The 22196-nt window shown below is 43.8% G+C and overlaps 1 protein-coding gene across 1 annotated transcript; it reads right to left on the bottom strand.

The window, feature by feature from the left end:
- Positions 1-1996: 1996 nt before the first annotated feature.
- sort1a (sortilin 1a) lies at positions 1997-20718 on the bottom strand. Its single transcript, XM_049022856.1, has 20 exons — positions 20311-20718; positions 12917-12976; positions 11244-11317; positions 11019-11121; positions 10610-10774; positions 10118-10191; positions 9070-9119; positions 8857-8984; positions 8621-8765; positions 8255-8410; positions 8031-8137; positions 7764-7866; positions 7407-7578; positions 6737-6927; positions 6188-6377; positions 5541-5657; positions 4070-4178; positions 3739-3851; positions 3520-3646; positions 1997-2909 (listed from the first exon to the last, which is right to left on the bottom strand). The coding sequence occupies exons 1-20, from the start codon at positions 20557-20559 to the stop codon at positions 2895-2897; spliced, it is 2448 nt and encodes an 815-aa protein (XP_048878813.1). The 5' UTR covers positions 20560-20718; the 3' UTR covers positions 1997-2894.
- Positions 20719-22196: the final 1478 nt, after the last annotated feature.

The following is a 22196-nucleotide window of genomic DNA, read 5'->3' as shown; positions in this document are numbered from 1 at the left end:
CGTCCACGCCCATGCCGCAGCATTGCGCATGCGCCCGCCGTGTTCCTCCGCCCAAGTCAGTCCGCTGTTGACGTAATACTGCTAAATGGCGCTTCTGCAGCTGTTTTGTATTACAACGGTTTTATGCGTACGAAATTCAAAGCTACTGTATCAGGAAGTGTGTAGTGAGATGAACGTCGACTGCTTTTGTTAGTCGTTACGAAGACGCGGTTTAGGCGGTAATTACTTGATCAACCATAGAATCTCCATTTTAGTCATTTGTACCTTTTTCAGTTCGTAAATTCGAATGTATTCATCATAATTGTAAAGCACGTCTAAAATGTTTTTAATGCTTTATTTTATTTACTAAATATTTAAGTACAAACTTTTAGGCATAATTGAATACTCCAATCCTTTACATAGTGCTGACACAGTTTAAACAATAACCAAAAAACAAGAAAAGGCATAAATAAAGTGTGAGGGTCTTAACTAAGCAGCACGTCTAAAAAGTGTGACACCTATATGCGTGACATTGCGTCACATGTTGAATCCAGTGCTTCCAGCAATAATCAGCACAGTTACTGTGAAGGACATCTATATTGTTGACAGTCATCAATGACCTTCAAAGCCACAGTCCATAATAGAAATATAAGTACTGGTTGAACTGAATTATTACTTATACTTTGCTTCCGATGAACTCTAAAACCAGATGTTTTACTTCCCAGATATAAATTATACATATAAAATGACTCTCACTTTATGTGTGCGCGTATATATATATAATATATATATATATATATATATATATATATATATATATATATTCCGCCTGGGTCACATGTGTGTGGAGTTTGCATGTTCTCCCCATGTGGTCGTGGGGTTTCCTCCGGATACTCCGGTTTCCCCCCACAGTCCAAAAACATGCTGAGGCTAATTGGAGTTACTAAATTGCCCGTAGGTGTGCATGCGTGAGTGAATGGTGTGTAAGTGTGCCCTGCGATGGGCTGGCCCCCCGTCCTGGGATGTTCCCTGCCTCGTGCCCATTGCATCCGTGATAGGCTCCGGACCCCCCGCGACCCAGTAGGATAAGCCGTTTGGAAAATAGATGGATGGATATATATATATATATATATATATATATATATATATATATATGTATGTGTGTGTGTGTTGTGTATAAATATATATAAACAACTTACCTTAAAAAAGTAAGCAGACAACCAGAATACCTGTTTCTCAAGCATGTTTGATGCAGTACTGGCATATAGTACAGTTAGTGGTCATAGGTACAGGGTCAGACACACAGTCTGCAGAAAGTACGGTGAAATGACAATGTGATAGAGGGCTCCTACGCTCATATGATTATGATAATGTTTTCATGTGTACAAATATGATGGTTACTCAGACTTTCAACCTCAATAGGCATTGTGGAGAACTTTCTATGTCCTACACACTTTAAATATTAAGCTTGAATAATTTTCATGTAAAAAGATGAAAGATCAAATGTGAGGTATCCATTTTCATCAATATAAATAACGTTTTGATCAAAATACAATTTTTACTATAAACATTGGTCTGTCAATGGACAGGTTGACAAACCCTGAGTGTAACATCTAAGTCCGGGTTTGGGCTATGAGGGCTTTCAGCAGGCCATCACATGCTCTCTGCACCATCCATGAGCGTAAGCCTGTTAAAATGCAGTGGAAACTCCACAACATCAGGCAAATAGTGCAAAGGTACTATCTTATAGAAAATATTGTATAATGAAGTACCAATAAGCGAATTAATGCTGTATCCACATTTTAAGATTCAAATGTAAGAAAAATATATTAAAATATACCAGGAAGGGTAATTCCTTTATTGTGTGCTGATTTTCCTCGGCTCTTGATTTCTTCATTGTGGTAATGAACTGGACTGCAAATTATCTCATGAGTTTATCATTGAATAATTGCCAGCAAATATCACACCTGGTAAGTTGACCTGAGACTGGATTAAAACAAAGCTTAAGTGAATCGGGTTTATAAAACATTGCATCTGATCTTTATTGCCCATTGATTAAGACATTCCATGCATTTGTGGACATAACAGAATTCTACAAGAATTTTTGGAACACCTGTCGTAGAATTAATTACAAAGTTGTAGCAGAACAATAAAAATAAACAAAGTGTTAAAGTTCCCAGAATTCTCTTTATTACATCAAAACAAATCAAAAAAATGAAGATTTCTTTTTTACATAAATACACAGATCACCAATGTGAGAGAGTGGGGGGGGAAAAACTAAACAGCTTTCCATATATTTTTGAAGCATGATAAAAAAATATATATACACCATTTTCTTAGATTACAGCAGACAGTATTCACCAGCCTGGAAAGCAAGTACATCTCTGTGACCAAAGGACAAACTGTGCCTCTTCTTTCAAGTTCTTCACACTGGGTTTCTCACCGCAAGGGCCGGCGGGCAAAGCTGTGTGGCTGAGAGGACCGGAGAAGGCAAATTCCCAGCCCAGATCAACCCGGTCAGCCACCTGTCTGACAGCCATCTGGTGGAGTCCATCCCCATACATTTGTATGAAACGTGACACCTCATAGAACCAGATTACAAGACGGGAAGGTGTCCTGGCAAGCAGTGGAGGGTGGATCTCTGTCTCCTGGGGGCTTCTGGACAAGCAGTGGATGCTGCATTTGAAACACGGTTTGGCTGGTGGTCATTCAGGCCGGGTTGAGAAGTGGCTGAAGGTTCTGGAGAGATTTGCGTGGCGGGGTCGAGGCACTAGATAGAGCAGCAATTTTAGTACTGGAGCTGGCGTGGATAGGCAGAGTTGGACTGTAGGAGAATGGTGCTTGGGAGTTGGGGGGGGGGGAGGGTGCGTCTACCCAGGATTCTCCTTCCACCTGGATACAGCTTCCTTTGGGTCTCAATCCAGAAGGTCCTGCACAGCAAAGGCAAATGGCATTTCAGCACACAGAAGTGAAGAAGCCTGGCCAAGCTACAGCAGTTGGTCCTGCGACACTCATACCCACGTGTGCACGTGTGTTTATTAGTGCTGTAATGGTTCTGAAACCACAACCCATAAATCATTGAAGTTATTGTTCTATTTAAAGTTAGAGCAAGCTGTATATTTCATAAATGTTACACCTTCCAATTGTGTGTCACATGACTATTTTGGTCCAATCATGACTGAGCGATCATGCCTAGGCTACTTTCATTAGCTCAGGATGGATAAAAACCCTTAGATTATTTTGGTTATCCAGGTGAGTACAGTATTTTATTTTTAATTGATTTTTTGTTTACATTAAAAATGTTAATTCATGTGAAGTTAAGGTAATCTAAGATGGTGTTCTTCTGTTAGTTGTTTGTTAATAAAATCTGTATTTTTTTCCACATTTTTTTCTTAATTACCTCCTGCCCTCCCCACCCCAAAAATCAAAAACAAAAAAAAAAAAACTAGGTAAGGACCGAACCATGATTCAAATATCAAACTCTGACCCAAACCGTGGATTTGGAGAGTAGTTCTGTCCCTTGTGCTTATGGGTCAGTACCTCATCAGAATCGTCGTGATACTGCCTCCTGCTGGAACTGATGGCACACGTGTCCAATGCGTCCGCGGTCTCCATGCCGTTGGCGTCTGCGTGTTGCTGCAGCACTGAGTACCTGTGGACCAGAAATCTGCAAGAGGAACAATCAGATGTGCACACCAACCAAACATAAACCCACCAGCCCAGGAGAGGGCACTGTGCCAGGACAGCATGTATACCTACCTCCCTCCACATACGTATCTCTTGATGAAGAGCACCCCTGCAGCCACACTGATCAGCAGAGTGCAAATAACAACCAGTATGATGAGTGCAGTGCTGGAGGTGCTTGTGTTCATCTAGGGGGGAGGGATCAGACAGGCAGAGAGAGTAAGGATTTTGATTTATTGTTACAAGTATAAAAGGTCACTGAAATTCTTATGAGGTATATTACAAATTTATAACAAAACAATAACAATGCAAACCGAAAATGAATGTTACATATACATGAAAAATAGTAGCAGTTTTGAATGACACTAGTGCAGCGAAGTCTAAAGCGGCAGTGGAGATTCCTTACCTGCTTTTCAGTGACCAAAATGTTGCTGACACACCTGCTGCTCAGGTCAGTCACTGAGCGCTCGGGTGCAACACCCCCCTCGCATTTGTCTCCTGGTATCTTCCGGTACCTGGGGATCACAGACATGGCAGGAGACCAGCATTACAGGTGGAATCAACAGTGGATCCCACTCTCTTTTATTGTCAGGGTCAAACTCACAGACTTTCTTGCCTTCGTGTACGAATCATTCATACATTTAAGCAGGGTTAGTGAGGAAAAAAAAGCACAATTTCCCGCAATGTGAATCCAGAATATATTTCGCGATATTAGTTCGTGAACAATTACAGTGTCTCCACGATCTGATCGTTAGTATCACACTACAGTGCACTTTCTAGCAGTTGCAGTTCTATGGCTCATACACACATCTAAAGTTGTTTTGTCAGTCAAATCTGTTTCGATACACCAATAAACCGGCAGTAGGCAGTGTCTTGTATTTCTTCCTCTCTCCCTTTCACGCCAATCCTGACATGCAATGTGCAACATGCAACACATCCCATATTTGCCAGCGTAGTGGCATGGATGGCACGACGGAGCTGGTCCTTAAAAATAATTTGACGTCGGTAATTTGGAACTTGTTTGGATTTTCCAAAACCAACAGGGTGCAAGCAACAGTTATTTGCAAATTTTCCAAAGATAAGGTTTGCACGTCGGATGGCAGAATAAGGAACCTTATTAACCAACTCAAAAGGAAACCCCAAAAGAGTGTGCTGAGCAGGTTTGTATTTTAGGTTTTATTGCCTTTGTTTGGTTGTACTGTTAAGTAACTTGCAAAATAGTTAGAAAAAACAGCATGAAAAAGAATTACGATAAGATCGAGGATCGTGATCTTGCCTAAAAAAAAAATCGCGATATGATATTTTTACTGTATCGCCCACCCCTACCCCCACGTTACTCCTTCTGCAGAAGCACACTTTCTACATCCAGATTAGACCGACCCTGACTTGCAAAAGAGTCTTTAAAAACGAACATAAGAAAGATTCATTATATGATGTTTTTGTCATATCGCTCTCTCCTAATTTAGAGTCACATTTACTGTGAATACTATGACCCTGTACTGAAGAAGCAGCTGGAAGATGGTTGGATGGATGGATGGATGGATGGATGGATGGATGATCTTTGAATATATAACAGACTGCAGCACCGGAGGTAAACTCACTATTAATGTTCTTTGAATATACAACAAATATTTATTAACAAATCTATTTTAAAAGATATTTTCACCATCTACTGCAGTGCATTTAATCTTGGAGGACATTACAATCACTGAATGGGTTCGAAACTTCCAATGTACCTGCAGGTAAGATGGCTCATGGATGGAGGTGTAGCTGTAGGACAAATACACAGCAGGCAAGAGAGAAAAGGAAGGATGGCTGACAATATCATGACCAAGAGGGGGGTGTTCAGGTGCTAAGGCGGGCAGAATGAGCATTACCCCTTAGTCTGCAGCTGCTCCATCTTGCCTTGTAGACAGAACTCCAGCACCTTGCCCTGGAGGTCCGGCTGTTCCACACATTCTGAGCTGTTCTCTACACGGTAGTAGCCAAAGTCACTGCCGACAGAATGGACACGGTGTAAGTAGGTACAGCTTCAAAATAGCTACTCAGCCCCTTCATGGGCGCCAAGGTCACTCAGTCCATGGCGACACACCATGGTTATAAAAGTCTTGGACAGACTGCAGAGGCACACAACACCACAATGTGGAGCACAGAACCCCTAGAGGGATTCTGGGGCTTACAGCACATGGCATGATTTCAAACCCAGAATGATTCTGCCTTGCTTGTATGTTGTTTTGGTCAAAAATGTCTGCTAAATATAATACATGTAAATGCAAATTGTAGAATCCTGTCACGTCACTTTGCAATCAAAAAGAAAGGACAGAAGTCTGTGAACAGATGTTGAAAAGAGAGAAATGTTTTTCTTCACGTGTTGGTACTAGCGTTGCTCATTATGCCACAGTTCCTGCGTTACCCTATCTGCACAGGTTATCACGGTTAGACCTAAACCTCGAATGTGTCAGGAAGTATGCAGACTACTGTTCTTCTCGTTCTCTTTCATAACATAATGTTTTAAGTTCCTTACCAGAGGAAGTCATCCAGCGTACACTGGCAGGGTAACGGCTGCTTGTTGACCACGTAGTCTCGGCCGTTCAAGCACACTGAGTCTTTGCGTAGTCGTAGGAACTTCTCCTTGTATCCCAGCATGCATCCATCGTTAGGATCGCTGATGTCATCAGAGTGCGCCAGCCACTCCACATAGTCATTAATATCACCTGTGGAGATGTACGCAACTTGTGTATTAGACACCGCCAGCAGTGTAAGATCCTTCTGTCATTTTTTTCAAGCTTGTTTTTCCATCAATAAAAGGAGATCTGTAATTTGGCTCTAGGCCATAAAAAAGCCTAAATGTCAATGACTTGCAAGAACCCACCACCAGCCACAAGTTCTACCTCTAAAACGTGCTCCAACCTGACAAGTAGAGCTTCCTCCATCATCAACCTAAAGCCTACCAACCTAGCTTTAATTCTCCAGCTCCATCCTCCTTTCCTCTTCTGACTAAGATTACCTCACTATGACCTGACATTATTCCAGGTGCCACAACCCCCACACTCTGAAGAAGACCAATACTCACAATCTCGCCTGAGCAGCTCTTCAAAATCAATTGTGATGGAGACCCAGAACTGGCTGAACAGGTTCTCGCGGTAGCCCCAGAGACTGACATTCATGGAGCGCGCCCCAGGCTCTGATGCTAGCCCAGAGAAGTAGATCGGCTCCTTGGTGAAGTTGTACACGTGCCAGCACTGTCCCTCATCTGTGGAGAACCTGCTCAGAGAGAAAAGAGAACAGCTGAAGTACAGTAGCAGATCCTTGTGGAACAGTCTGATCCCTCTGGCATCTGCGATGACCTCCATGGGTTTTGGCTTGGGATAAGTAGCTGCCTGAGCTTCACATACAAGCGTAGATTGTTTAACCCTCATCGGGGATCCAGCTGCTAATTAAGTGCTCGTTGATAGGTAACACCTAACCACTCTGAGGTGTTGCATCATCATGAACCTGTTGTCCTCCTTCATGTTAACAGAGTTCGCCAGACGGCATCCACTCAGATACCAGACTGTGTGGCACTTTTGGCATAGAGTCACCACCCCACGGTACGAATCAACATCTTTCTCAGCGGCCAGACGACTTAACATGGCCAAGAAAAGCCAGCCATCAGGTCATCAGTGGAACAGAGTCTATCAAACAGCAGACCCCTAACACCCCACCCTGATACCTCCACCCCCAATCCCTTGGACCAGACTCACTTAATCTGCTGGATGGTGTTGGAGGGCGTGTGCTCCACTGCCACCAGCAACCCACCCGAATCCAGGATGGCATAGTGGTGGGGGCCCTTGAGAGCCAGCTGCCAGGAATAGCCCCCGTCATCTGATACATATACATCAGGCTCCATCACCGAGACAGCATCACTCATGCTTCCTGCAAGGAGGTCAGAAAGTTAAGGTCTTAAGGCATCACTATAAAGTAGCTAACTGTTCCTGGTTGGTTGCATTTACTACACAACTAGGAATGGGGCAGGTAAATTCACACTGCGATCTACTGCGAGTGGTGGCAGGAATAGGATGGACTTCAGCTGCCTGCCGCCGGCTGGACTGAGAAAGTACCATGTGCTAGGATGAGTCCCACGGCGTTGGGCTCGGTCAAGGGCAACATGGGAACGTTCAGCTTTGCGGAGATGCTGTAGGAGGCATGGATTTGAAAGGTGCACTGTAGGGGAGGAGAACCAAGGATAGTCGTCAGGGCCTACTGAACACGCAGGCGTGCACACGCACGCAGACAAGCACATGTAAGCACGTCAAAGTGCATGCAAACAGAGTAAGGTTCTTCTGATCACAGATTTTCTGCTCTTGTCTACCCAAAGGGGTCATCACCTGCTCTTGGCTCTGTAATGGGGCGTTACAGCTGCCTTCTGCCGGTTTCTGTAAGGGCCTCCACTCACCACCCTGGTCAAAGGTCACAACTGTCTGCAATGTGCCATCTGTAAATCACAGGGACCGGATGTCACATAAAGTCACTCAAACCTGCCTCTGGAGGGAAATGTCTTTGTCTCTCTTGATTTAGATCTGGCCCTTAGGCTCTGCCTAGACACACTCACCCTCCGCCAACACGGTGGTCATGAAGACACCACGCAGTGATGTTATGTTGGTGAAATCAGTATCGCCCCCAGTGATGCTGTAAAGGTGCCGTTCCAGAGACTTGGAATACACAACACCACGATCATCGGAGACGTAGATGGTGCCAAAACCTGAATCTGGGAGTAATGACACTACGAATGACCCTATCTGGTATGGGTTACCTGCTAACAATGACTACCAAACCACCCTGGATTTTGCATGAATAACCGACCATCCCTGTCTACTGTCTATCTGATCCCATGGGTAGAGTTTCCCCTGGCACTAGGCTAAGGTCCCCTGGAGCCACCCCTGCAGAGCCAGTCCAGCATGTTAGTGGGAAAACTGACCTCCCGGTTCGTCCACGTGCATGAAGACCATGTCATCACTGGCAGCCAGGATGGAGTAGAACTGCTCGTGCCCCACAGCTGGAAGCTGAGCTATGTTCCACGTGTCACCCTGGTCCAGGGAGACGTGGATCACACGTAGGGTACCCTGGAGCAGAAGCAAACGTATGCACAGAGCTCTTACACTGGTCTATATGCATGCACAAACACACACACACCCACGCTGTCTGTCAACCTACCGAGTCAGCCATGACCGAGGCAAAGAGGAAGCGTCCACCCACGCCAAAAGAGTAGATCTTGGTGCCAAGGGTCTTGAAAGTCTTCCCATAGTCAGAGGTGCTCCTCAGTTCCAGCATGCCCCTATCACCTGACAGGGAAGAGAGAAGCTACATGTCTCTCCACCCATATCAAATCAGAAAGGAAAACACGACAGGCTCAACCAAGCTACTCACTGCAAGATCTGTTAAGACTGGTGGTGAAGAAGATTGCTCCATTTCGCCCCCTAAAATGAAGGACATGTGACATTAGATCCCCCCCCCATCCTCTAGTCACATCACTTACAGAAAGTCTTGGGACGCTTGCATAATTCCTTCCAAAATGTTGCAAATGAATTGGTTTCGCAAGAAAAGTCCATTGACAAGCAGCGTTTAACAAACCTGCTCATATCTTTACACAGACACTTTCTTTTTTTAGGTTTCATAATTTTTTGACTGACTTGTTCAGTTCTGTTCTTTCCATTTTGCTATTAATTGCAGTTCTCTGCCATCCAGTTGAGCAGAAAGAAACACAGTTACAGACGACTCAACTGGGTGGTAGAAACCAGGGTTGGGGCCATTCCGGAATACATTCATCAATTCCAATCCAAATCAGGAAATGAAACTGGAGCAGGGACTGGAAAACAAATTCGGATTGGAATTGATGAATGCATTGGTAGAAACAAAATCTTGGTCTGGATTTGTAGCTTCTGGACCTAAAATGCCCAACACTGGTAGTCACTGGCTGCAAAAGGGATACCAAACACAAATGTCTGGTGTTTCATATTATTGCAAAGGTGTCACTAATTAAAAAGCACCCAATGATGCTTATCAGTGAACTTTTTAACTTCTAAATTAATAAAATAATGGTTTATTTTTTTTATTAATTAAGCAAGTGTTCCATGAGTTCCTGTGAGCATTGTAAGCCATTTATTTAGTCTCTTTATCTTAGTTTACTGACTGTAAGCCATTAGTCCACATGTCTAAGAGAAGGTAAGCAGGGGCAAGGCAAAGTAAATCCAGAAAAGTGTGTTGACAAGAATGCCTGGCTTCCAGACCCAACCAAGGCCAGGTTTATCGTTGCCTGCTAACGCAGTCCCAAAAAAACAGTTCCCTGGATGGCTTGGCTGGCAGACACACCCTATACAGCCCGTCTGACCGCCCTTTTAAAGGTGGCTACTGCTACGCGGAATCGAAGGGTGAGCAGAGGTCCCAGTCACTCACTGGTTCTGCCGGAGCTTCTTACCATTTCACTAGACACACAGAATGATGAATGTTCTTCCAGCTCTTGCCAAAATCCTCCGACAGCCAGAGGTCGTTCTGAAACAAGGAGGCAAGCAGGCAAATGGGCAAATAAAACAGAAAGATTAAAGTCTCTATCGCTTAAACATCTTTAAGAAACCTTTACGATAAAATATACACAAAGATGCTTGCCACTGCCATCGAAGATTATCTTCCGTAATGAGTTTATCAGTAGTGTGTTCATTATCAAGAGCATATGTAGGTACATGGGTGTGTATTTGCTTACGTATGATTTGTCTGGGGAGGGCAGGCTGTGGTTAACTTGTCCCAGTCTTTATATAATATATAATAATAATTATATTCTCTCAGCCCCAGAAATCACATTATTCCCAAGCGAACACCCAGCTGGTTCCGATCCCAGATCCCGCCTGGCAGCATGCATACGCTCGCATGACACATATAAAAGCATCGCGGGACTCTGGTTAAAGCGACTTACAGTGGAGCTCACTGCCAGCAGTGCCTCGCTGTCGCTGGGGTTGTAGGATATTTGTGTCACCGGCTCGAAGGAGAGGTCGATGCTCATGAAAGTTTCCCCGAAGTCCTTGGAAAGAAAGATTCGCGAGATGTCCTGGCTCCCTGGCACATCGGCGGTGAGAATCACCTGAATAGAGAGAGCATCTGCATCGGTGGCCTGCCCAAATATTGTATATTTCAACTGGAGTTTGCATTGTTAAAACAGGAAGAATCTACTTTAACTCCTCATAAATGCCAACATCGGTAGGTAGACTAATAGAGGCTGATACAATCTGATACAATTTGATCTAAAACCTCCGCCCTGTGCGGAGTAGCAGACATAATGGGGTCTGTGGCTGAAAGCATCTAAAAATGCTCAGTCTTCCACCAACCTTCCCAGAATTCTCAGGGCCCACAGCAATGCCAAACTCGGAGCGAATGAAGGTGTTGTTAATGAGTTGCGTCACATCTTCGAAAAACTTCCCATAGTTTGTACTGTGGGGGAGGGAGATGCAAAGTGTTTTGCTGTACTGCCAGTACAAGTACAGATATTCACACACACATGAAATTTTGTGCTAAACCCCTCCTCCATCTAGTTGGTCTGCACTGACACTTACCTTCTGTAGAGTTTTGACTGGCCAAACCGCAGCATGAAAATAGGCACCTGGTATGTTGTTAGAGCCAGAATCACCTGTGTGAAAGAGCCAACGTCATTGGTGGTATCTATGGCAACTGATCACCCAATCACTGTTCCGTTTTTTTTCCCCATTGTTTAACATGAAAAATAATCTTCCTTTTCTCTTTCTCTGCTGGCATGTAAGTTTAAGGTTAGATGTGTCCAGTTACTCTACATGTTGTCAACAAAACCCATCTTTATTTAAGCTGCTGAACGTCACAGTGTAAAAACAGGTCAAGATGATGTTCCGCCATGTTGCCAAGATCGACCGCCAGGAACAGACGATTTTGCAGGCGAGGGACAGATTGGATAAGAGGACAGTGTTCATAGCACTTTGAAAAGCTAATGCCTAAGTTTGGCTCATAGCACACTGACAGAAGAGTCAACAAAGGTATGCAGAACTACGGTGTTTCGCTCAGTCACGGTAATGTGTCTTAATGCCTCAATGCATATTTCAGAGTACAGTAAACAATACATGTACAGGAAAAAGGGGAAAGGAGATGCTGAAAAAGAGGATCGAGAAAACGAAGTCACCATTATTAAAAAAATCACTCAGTTCTATACTTTTGCTGTCTAATTAAGTGAAATATTTCCTCAAAGAAGTTTTTCATGCGCCATTAAAAATAAAGCATCATATATATATTCAGCAGAACTTGGTCAAGTTTGCCAGTCAACACAACCACTGCTACTGTTTTTACATTGTGGGAATTCCTCTCAACTGCAAGAGAAACATTCCAAATTTTACAGTTCATTATGTTGTTGTCTTTGCTTGTGAACAAACGTTTGGGAACCAGTAAGCGGGATATGACTGGGCCCGTCGCAACACAATGCTTGAAAATTAAAGGTACAGGACGCTTTATGTTTCATGGGTGTGTCAGAGACCCTTTGTACCAATGACATTGTCTCATGCTACCTGTAGATGCTAACTAGTGATAATCTGTGTCCAGTGGGGTCCAGAATAACTGCACAACCGTGTGGCAACTTTCAGGAACCAGAGAGGCAGTCTGACAGGAACGCGAAAGCCGTGGGAATCTCAGAACCGCGGCTCCCCACTTCCTGCTGACCAGCAAATTTAACTGTGGTGAGCGGACTGGCTGGCGGGAGTGGAAGGTATCATTTGCTATAATACTCATAAATTGTATTTTACATGCCCATAAAAAGAAAATCTTGATTGTAAAAAAAATCATAAATGCACATTTGTAAGAATCAAACTGTAAGCTGGAATAATTAAATTAAGTATGTTTCTAAAATAACAAAAAGGGTTCATTAGACTCCACAGCCTGTTGTTTGTTCACACAGACAACAGATGTCACAACCTGTTTCCATGGTATGTATTTCCAGAAAATCTCCAAATTGGTTTAAGCGTCAGACAAATAACTATTCTTTTTTTTTTTACCACAATAACTCCCGTTTATGAACACAAGCAATGTTCACACAGAAATTGGTTGTGTCTTGGATTAGTGCCCAGATATCTACGGGAGAGGGACCAAGACGGGTTTGCCCTTGCATATGGCATCTGGACCACCCATGATCCCTTGCAGAATAGAAACACACCCAACCGTGCTGCTTTCTCAGGTGGCTGTACATCCTCGATCGCTAGATCTGCTTACTCACCCCGGTGCCGTCTCCCACCCAGGCCAATGACACGGAGCCACTCAGGTCTCTGAAGACATACTGCAGAGAGAGAACAGAAGGAGTGCATTACCACACAAGGCAATCTCATCCATGCCCTAGAGATCCTAGAAGAGGGGATCCCCAATCTTATCTTAAAGATTTTGGGATAACCTTAAGGTCATATGTTCAAACTCAGGTTTGAGGACTATCCAGCCAATCAGATCTCTAATTAGGGAGTTACAGTAAAGATCCGCATGCACACCGGCCCTTTCTGGATAAGACTGGCCTGTCCTAGAGTGACCTAAAGTGACCTAAAGTGACCTAAAGTGACCTAAAGTGACCTAAAAAGATTGACATAGCTGATTATTTGACACATTTATCCATCCACTGATCTTCCTAAAGTGCTTATTCCGCAGACACCCAGGATCTAATGCCAGGAAGCACATGGCACGAGGCAGGGAACACACTGGGCAGGATGCCAGTCCATCACAGGGCACACAATCACACACAAAGAGCAATTTATAGATGGCAATTCAACCTACCGTTCACATAACCATTTGTTTTTTGAATTTTGTGAGGAAAACAGAGCTCTCAAGGGATATTCAGTTCACACAAACGCGGGGAGAACATGAGCCACAACCGGAGGCTGTAAAGTCACACTGCTAACCAGGATGTTTCCCTGCTACTCTTTGACACTTTTATAGATTTACAGATTAATAATTATACCTACAGCTGGATGATTTCATAAATTCAACCATTTACCTCAAGAGAACCACAGGGACCAGACATTATACCCCTAAGCCCAAGATTCCGTTACACCACCAGCTCCTATCCAATAGTCTTCTGTGCATCACCAACTGAAACATAAACAGACCCTTTTTGCAAGTGGAGTGCCACAAAAGATGTGTTTCCTGTATAACAGGATGTCCACAGTATCCCACTCTGCTCCTCCTTGACATTTGTGTCATCATAAAAAATGGAGAGGTATAATCCCTCCCTCCATTTGACACCAGGTCACAAGTAAATTCACCGCCATGCACAAAAAAGGGTCAAATAAAACCTCAAAAAAAGGACATAGCAGAAGCATCAAGGTGCCTAGGGCAGCGTTTGCATATTTGCCCTAAGTGGAGTCAGATTGGGGAACCACAGCCCAGCAATTAAACTGGACTCAACCGCATTCTCCTGGGGCCTGCCCCGAGGACACACAAGAGCGGCAGGCTGTCCGAGTTGCCTGCAGTTTGTATAGAGCATGTAGTGTTACCCCTCACCTCTCACCCCTCTGATCAGCAAATCAGCATTACGCAAACCTCAGGACTTTCGTGCACTACAGGGCACACTCATACATTGTGCATGATCATTAACTCCCAACCCAGTAACCGATATCTGTAGCCAGGTCTACCAGGTTTCCGTGAAAGCCTTATCAACAATGCAAGGTGCTGAGGAACTGGTGGAGAGGATTGCCCACGAACGCCAGTCTCAAATGCCAACAGGATGTTAACCAGGAACTTTCCTGCCTGATTGCCTGTTCAAACCAACAGGGAAAAACACCTATTTACTCAACGTGACTCCTTGCGGGAACCTTGGTCCACAATGGCTCAGAGAACCAGCGACGTAATGTAAGGCAAACCAAGTAAACACAGAGAACCACTCCTCAAGACAGACAGGAAGATAAGGTCCACAAGTATCGCATAATGCTTCAGACAAGAGGAGGGCCTTTGAAATTGCCATCTCTCATAAAAAAATAAACATGGATGTCAACACCCGCCATCACCCTGCAGGAAGAAAAGGGAACCGTAAACATAAGCCAACTGTTACTGCAGCAAGAGTTGACACAACCTCCTTTGTGGGCATCAGTGCAAAACATGACCTGCGGTTTTCCCTTGGGTGCCATGTGTAGAGAGGATGAGGGGGGGGCAGCAGAGTGTAGAATATTGAATCTACTCTCACTGTTGTTGCCCTGCTGTTGCCGTGTCCACACTCAAATCCACACCCCCCCTCACGAGCTTAACTCCTCCTCTCCTTTTCGAACCCACAGGAAAATGCAACACAACTGGTTTGGCATGACATTAGTACTCATTTATTTATCATAAGTCTATTTTTGGATAAGGCTGCATTCTGGTGCCAGGGTTTGACGCGCTCGAAAGCCTTCTTGCTGTGCTGCTCCCTTTAACCATTTATAGGGGCTTCTGAACAACGATGGCCCCCACCTGGCTTGCAGGAACCGGTTTGCTACAGCTACTAGATAACAGACACCACCCGATCACAATGACACCATGACAACCAGCACTTACTTCTCGACAACAAAACAAAGAGAGGGAGGAGAGAGAGAGAGAGAGAGACATTTCTCAAAGCTAACAAATCAGGAAATAAATTCTTACCTAACTAGTATAGTTCAGAAATTCTCAAAAAAAGGTACTCAGTTAAAAAGCAAAATAAGTGAAAAGATATGGGGAAGAGCAAATCAGAATTTAATAGCTCTTCAGCACTAAAAGATCACACCACTGCAGAATATCGCTTATCTTTGTCAAAGATAAGAAGGCCTTTCATAATCAAATGACTCAGAATGAATCACAACTAAACAGAAAAAAAAAACATTAAATATGCAGCTAAATGAGAGCTTTATAATTACTTTGAGGGATTCATTCATGGTGGGGTGTCCTGTAGACGATCTGGGGAAATTCAAGCAATGTTCAAATGTGTAATATCAACATCAATTTCTAAATAACCCCATCCCACACATACACACAGCGTGCACCGTCTCAAACAAAGTGCAACTGAGCGGTGAACTATTTCTGGCCACCTATGTCTGTAATGACTGTAGTCCACACAACAGAGCCCAGTGTGCATCTAACATTTCATATTTTCTGTGTTGTTGTTTTTCAGTCTTCTGGAATCATTGCCATGACGACGAGGGCTTTAGGGTTCTGATGTTCCCTCACCTCTGAACGCCACCTGTGTCAACAAGAGAAGCCCGGGAGATTCTGACCCTTTTTTCCGACACACAGCTTTCCTGCGGTTCTTTGGCGTCCATTGGAACTCGTGCTTCGGCACCAACACTTCGCGTCGAGCCAGAAGGAGAGAGGACTGCGGAGCCAACTTTGCAAGCCACTCTGAATAATGTCAAGTGTGCAGGAGAAGAGCAGTCATCCTCAATCGAACTTTGATCACCTGAACCAGGATGCATTTCCCAGGGCACCATGGGAAAGAGGCTCTCTCTAGGCTGTGCTACGCAAACATGCAGGGGCACCAGCATTCCAGCGCAGTTACAGCAAGGCTGGAACTGACAAAACCACAGAGGAGCCAGACAGCCCCATGGCAAGCAAATCAAACACTGATACTTATCGCCCCGTACCTCACTATCGAAGCACAATAAACGGCGACACGATCATTTGTCCCAGGGGCACTCGAAGGCCAGTGTTACGCTTTACGCCAAAACCGTTGTCTGTTCTCCCTGACCGGGTTCCAAAAATGCACCACAGCAGAATAGAATGTTTTCACACAAAAAACTGGTCCAGGAGAGAAATTTCTCCAAAGCAGCCACCGTCGAATGCCAGTCGTGTGAGGCTACTGGGGGAAAAAATAACTGATAAACACTCATTTTCCATGGTTATACAGGCAGTCACCAGGTTAAGACATCCAACTTCTACACAACTTGTACTTACGAACAAACTGCCATGAAGTCTATTATTTAAAACATTCAAGTTAAATACAATGGTGGGTAATGATGAATGCACGTGCTACTTTGTGTCGCTTATGAAATCTTTGTTCGCCATCAAATGCTCATTGGTTCGAGGTACATTAGAGTACCATATGTAGATACTTTTATTATTACCATATAATTATCATCATCATTATTATTATGTACTGTATTATTATTTTTCCAACTTAACTACAAATTGAACTTAAAGACAAACAGCGGACGGATCTTGTTCATATCCTGGGGACTGACTGTAGTCTAAACATACACAGGTTATAGACTTAATCCTCATCTTTAGTACGACATGAGCAGAGAACTGACAGGTGAAATTGAAGTTCCTCTTCCTTGATCAAAACCAGCCGCACACAGTTCACTGGTCAGGGAGACACTGTTATTGTCGAGGTCTAAAACAGCACTCTCAGCTATTCATGCTGCTTGAACAGACTAGAGCAGAAAACATCCACGCTGGAAAGAGATCACTCTGTCTCGCATATATCAGTCATCTGTCAGAATATAACACAAACTGTTTCCAGAAATTTCACAGATCTTTAAAATTGCTGCCAGCAGCATGTCTGGTTTCACGTGTTAAACATGCTAAATGTGGAAGCACAGATTGTGTGGTTTTCCTAGGCAATGGGACAGGTTTGTTTAATGTGTGCAGAGGTCATTTGAGTATCACCTGATCGCTGTAATCAGATTTGAAACCACACAACAAGCATATCAGGAAGAACCTAACTGGTTTCTGCTTTAGCTTTTCCTCAAACAACCTTACAAAAACAAACCTCAGTCAACAAACCACACTGCAAGAAAGAAATATGTCAACGGAGGGTAAGGCCATCTGGAGAGAAAATTCGCACAGTCAACAAGAAGAATGCCAACAGCAGACCAGAACAGGGAGGAACGAGAACTTCCCAGTGGCCAGTTTGGGAATTACTTGAATCTGGGTATCCAGGCAGGCTAACCAAGGGCTAATTCCAGCTCACTCACGCCCATGGCGCTCCAGCTAGCCACAGTGTGTGCAGTAATACCTCCACCTACTACATCTTGGTAACACTACCACTGAATTCCAGAAGCTGAACAGGAGGAGTAATTTGGAAGGAGAAAAAAAATCACAACACATAAATTCACTGCTTCAAGACATTCTATGATGCTGTGCCAGAATACCAAGATTGTAGGAATTCTAATATTACAATGCTGCAGCGATCGCATCCACGGGAGCGACTAGCAAAAGAATCGAATGGGGTTTCAGAAGTTTATTCACCTACAGAAACATGACGGAAAGGAGAAGAATTTAAGTCATAACTTAAGAATGATGTGACCTCATGCCTGCAATGCAGCCAGGGCTGGACTGGTCATCTGGTGATCCAGGCATTTTCCCAGAGGGCCGATAGGTATGCAGGCAGGCGAAACCTGTCATGGTGATCCGCCCCAGCAAAATTTACCGTAGAGGACCCTAAGTTCCAGGGCCGATTTTTAATCCCAGTCCAGCCCTGAATGTAGTCATTTAAATTCAAGCTCTGTTCAAAGGATCATAATTTGACTGCAAACAGGCAACCTCGTCCATGGCATTTGTTTACAGGGCTAAAAAGATGCAAAGTTTCATTATGGAACAAGCAAACAAAAAAATTCTAGAACAAAAATATAACCTCACATTTACTTCACAAAAGCGGCTGGGCTATGCTAATATTTTCGTTTGAAAGTGATAGCCAGACTCGCGGAGATTCTAATTAAGCTGAAGGGGTGTTAACACAACGTCGTCTCCAGGGGGTGTCTCCCCAGGACTAAGCCTGGAGGCTCTTTATTTACATCTGACCTAAGACACACAAGCTTCCTCTTTGGGTCCTCCGTAAGTCTCAGGTGAAGCACATCATCCTGTTTAAGTAGACAGGCACCCCGCCAAGGCACTTGGAATTCCAGTATATCCGGATATTGGCCAGGCAATACCTAAGTCAGGCAAATGGCTCATATACCCTGGGGGGAGAGGGAGGGCCTGACTCTGCCCAACGATGTTTACGGAAGACACAGTCCACACCCTTCCTCAACTCATTTAATTCCTCATTTATTGTCCAATCAACATTCATGCACACATACACAGAGGCTTTAGGTCAACCTGCATCTCAGTGGGAACCAACACTAGCTGCGCCTCAGAGGTAACAGGAGAACCACTCAGGAGGGATTTCAAAAGCCTTCCCAAAAGCACAAGGAACCCGTTGTGTAGAACCATAGAAGGGAACAATTCTGGAAGCATTCGGCACACTCAAGTCAATAGACCAGAGTTTGATTGTTTCACATTTATTCTCCAGTTTCTGTGAGAGACTGATTGTCATAGAAAGTAGAGGAACAACTACACACTCTTGCCTGAGAGCATTCACAAGCTCCAACCTCACCCAGTAATTGTCCCTCTGCTCCAGATCTCAAATATCTGACGCCTTTGGTGAAATAAGTCACAACAGTAGTTGACTAGATCACTCCCTTGAAGGGAAACTACCGGAACTGATGAAGACATGGCCTCAAAACATGGGAAACAATCCACAAATCTATGGAGAAAAGGTTGTCACAGCCACCAAGAAGAACGCCAACAGTAGCCCAAGGACAGGGAGGAACGAGAATTTCCGAGTGGTCAGATTGGGAATTACCTTCCGGGAATCCAGGCAGGCTAACCAAGGGCTAATCCCAGCTCACTTCCACCCATAGTGCTCCAGCTAGCCTCAGTATTACCAGTAAGACCTGGATAACAGGGCCGACCTCCACCCTCATCATAAAATGCAAATGACTCTAAACATGTAACATGATCCACAAATCCGTCCAGGTTATGAGTATCTGGGAAACATACATATGATTATCAGTTTTACAATATGTTCTCTTTTCTATTCCAGAACGTGCTCTTTTTTCCTGTTCCAGAAAGGTTAGGATTAATGTTAATAAATCAGAAGAAAACTATCGAGTTACCCTATGTCAGTGTTGTCTTTCGCTTCTTAGAACTGCCACTGGCTAAACTTCGGGTTGCTATTACACTTTTTAAAAGATTTAAACAGGAGCGGCATTCCCTACCTAATAATTAAAAAATGGACAAATATTCGCACATCAGAGATCAAATAACACCTCTGTGTCTCTGACAGTAAGCGAGGGAGTATGGTGTCGGTAAGTTACAGTAAGCAGTACAGCTCGGCGAAAAAGAAATCTAAAAATGATTTCTAAATAAAGCTTGTTATAATTATACATAATGCTTATGAGAATATGTGGCTTTCGTGGTGAAAATGCGACGCCAGTTAAGAAAATACAAAGTAATTACAAAGTTTCAAAAGATGGCCAAGTATGATAAGAATGTATCATAACACCCAGTTTTATTTTCCCCCGACATCAATGATTGCTAAGATACTATGTAATTTTTAGTACATCGGATGAAATAAAAAAAAAGATTCATGTCAGTAGCTTCTTGCATGACCAAAATAAAACAGAATGCGACTCCCTTTACCTAGTCCTGTTGGTCAACCTCCAAACTCAGAATATTATATTATAATTTAAATCCCACGGGGGAAGTAAATGTCTATAGGTCAGACCCAAATTACGAGTGCCCTAGATTGCTGGGTTTGAATAACTGGAAATATGGCTATGGTAAGAGCCCGTGAGTCTGGAAAGGGAGGAAAAAAAAAGTATGCAGACAGCTAAACGGAGCTCCCAGGTTGAAGATACTCACGGGGTGAGTGCTGCTGTTCAACGTCGCATCATATTCCCGAAGAGCCCCGCAAGAGTCTCCCCCAGGATCTGCCGTTCCCACGCTAAGTTCTGGGGAGGTTGGCAAGGATCTCTTCCTAACATTACGAGCATCCCGTAATTTCGGGTCCTTCGCCAGCGACAAATGAGCGACGCTGGACCTCTCTAAGAAATCGGACCCGCTCACTAAATTGAGTAGCGCAACTACAGCGCAGCAGCGCAGTGCCTTCATGTTTTCCGTGCGCCTCAGCTCCGAGCAGATTGCAACTCTTTCTATATGTCCATAAATGAAATCCCTTTTGTCTGTCTCGGCGACTCGTCCCCCAGCAGCATAAGCAGAAAAGACAGGCTGCTGGCGCGCAGAACCGCAATCGCCACAGAGCAGGATCTGAGGGCAAAGCCGTTTAGAGGTGGTGTGTCTCTTCGAACCGCCCACTTTCCCACCGCAGAAGCGATGATTGGCTGCGCTTTCCTAGCCTTCTTTCTCATTGGTTTCAAGGAGCGTCTATTAAATGCAAATAACTCTTAAATATCAAATAAATGCCCGTGTTTATTGAGACCCGGTATTTAATTTGTGGGATTACGCATATTGTTATTACAATAACCACGCCTTTTGGGGGAACAGTTCCTTAGTTATTAGGCACCGTTCTTTCTCAATTAGCGTCAGCAAGTCTCGACATACATCTCCGTTGATTTGTACTCAGATTGCAGGCCACAGTTTATTAATTGATGTAATAATCTTGGCAGAAAAAATGCCGTAAAATTATTTATCGGGAAAGTAGGTAAGCATTTTTCCACCGACATCGACCCAATTTCTAAGAAATATAATTCACTCTTACTCTTTTGGGCTGTCAAATGTCCCATGCCTGTTTGCCTGTGAACTCTACAAGTTACGCTGACTTCAGTCCAGTTGTGTAAAACATTGAATAACTTGGGGTTGATGATTATTTCGTAAAACACTGAGTGGAATTTATTCGCTACTGATGCAGAGTGTAATACACATTATTACTAATTTAACTTGTTTGCTGCAATAATACATTATATAACATACAAACGCTGCTCCTAATGTTAATAATAATAATAATAATCTTTTTAAAATGTACAATAAGTAGCCTTATATGTAGATACTCTCAGCGGCCACTTATTTGGGTACACATAGCCGGTACTATCTTTTTCATACTGAATCACTTGTAGGGTGGAGAACTTGCTCTTTTAGAGAAGACTTTGCATACCACTGTTGCACTGGTATTGTTATATTTGTGCTCGTGACCTTCTTGTTAGCTGTAACGAGTCTCACCACTCTTCTCTTACTTATCTTGCTGCCAATCTCGATCTCACCTACGTATGTGGCTGTGTGTGTGTCACGAAGAGCAAGATGGGATAGGTGGAAAGAGAATTTCCCCACAAGGATCAACAAATGTGTCGTTACTTTTATTATCATCGTTATTATAATTAACAAGGAATTTGTAACCACAGAAATGGTGTTGAGTGGGTGTTTTTGCTCATCGCGCCATTCCCTGCAAACTCCAGACACTGTAGTGTGTGAAACAGAAAGGTGTCTTTTCTGAGATATTGGAACCCCCATGTCTGGCACCACCCGCGATCTGACTTGATACAGTGTGTGAGCCGTTTATATTCAGTTGGAGCCACATGATTAATTGTTTTTAGGAACTGGCAGGTTACAATAATAAGAAGTTGCACCTTACAAACTTAAATCACTAAAAACCAGAAAGGCAGGTCTTGCTGGATGGCACATTGGTTACAGGAGAAGTTGAGATCCAAATCCTCCAGTTTTGTGGTATGGCTGTGTTTTCTCAGCCACTGTTGGAGGTGGATGTAACCAGTCAGTTAACAGATCCTCCGTGCTCT

This window comes from Brienomyrus brachyistius, chromosome 8 (assembly GCF_023856365.1).
Source record: "Brienomyrus brachyistius isolate T26 chromosome 8, BBRACH_0.4, whole genome shotgun sequence".
Taxonomy (NCBI): Eukaryota; Metazoa; Chordata; class Actinopteri; order Osteoglossiformes; family Mormyridae; genus Brienomyrus; species Brienomyrus brachyistius.
Note: the sequence above shows the minus strand (reverse complement) of the source record. Positions and strands in the feature narration are given on the sequence as shown.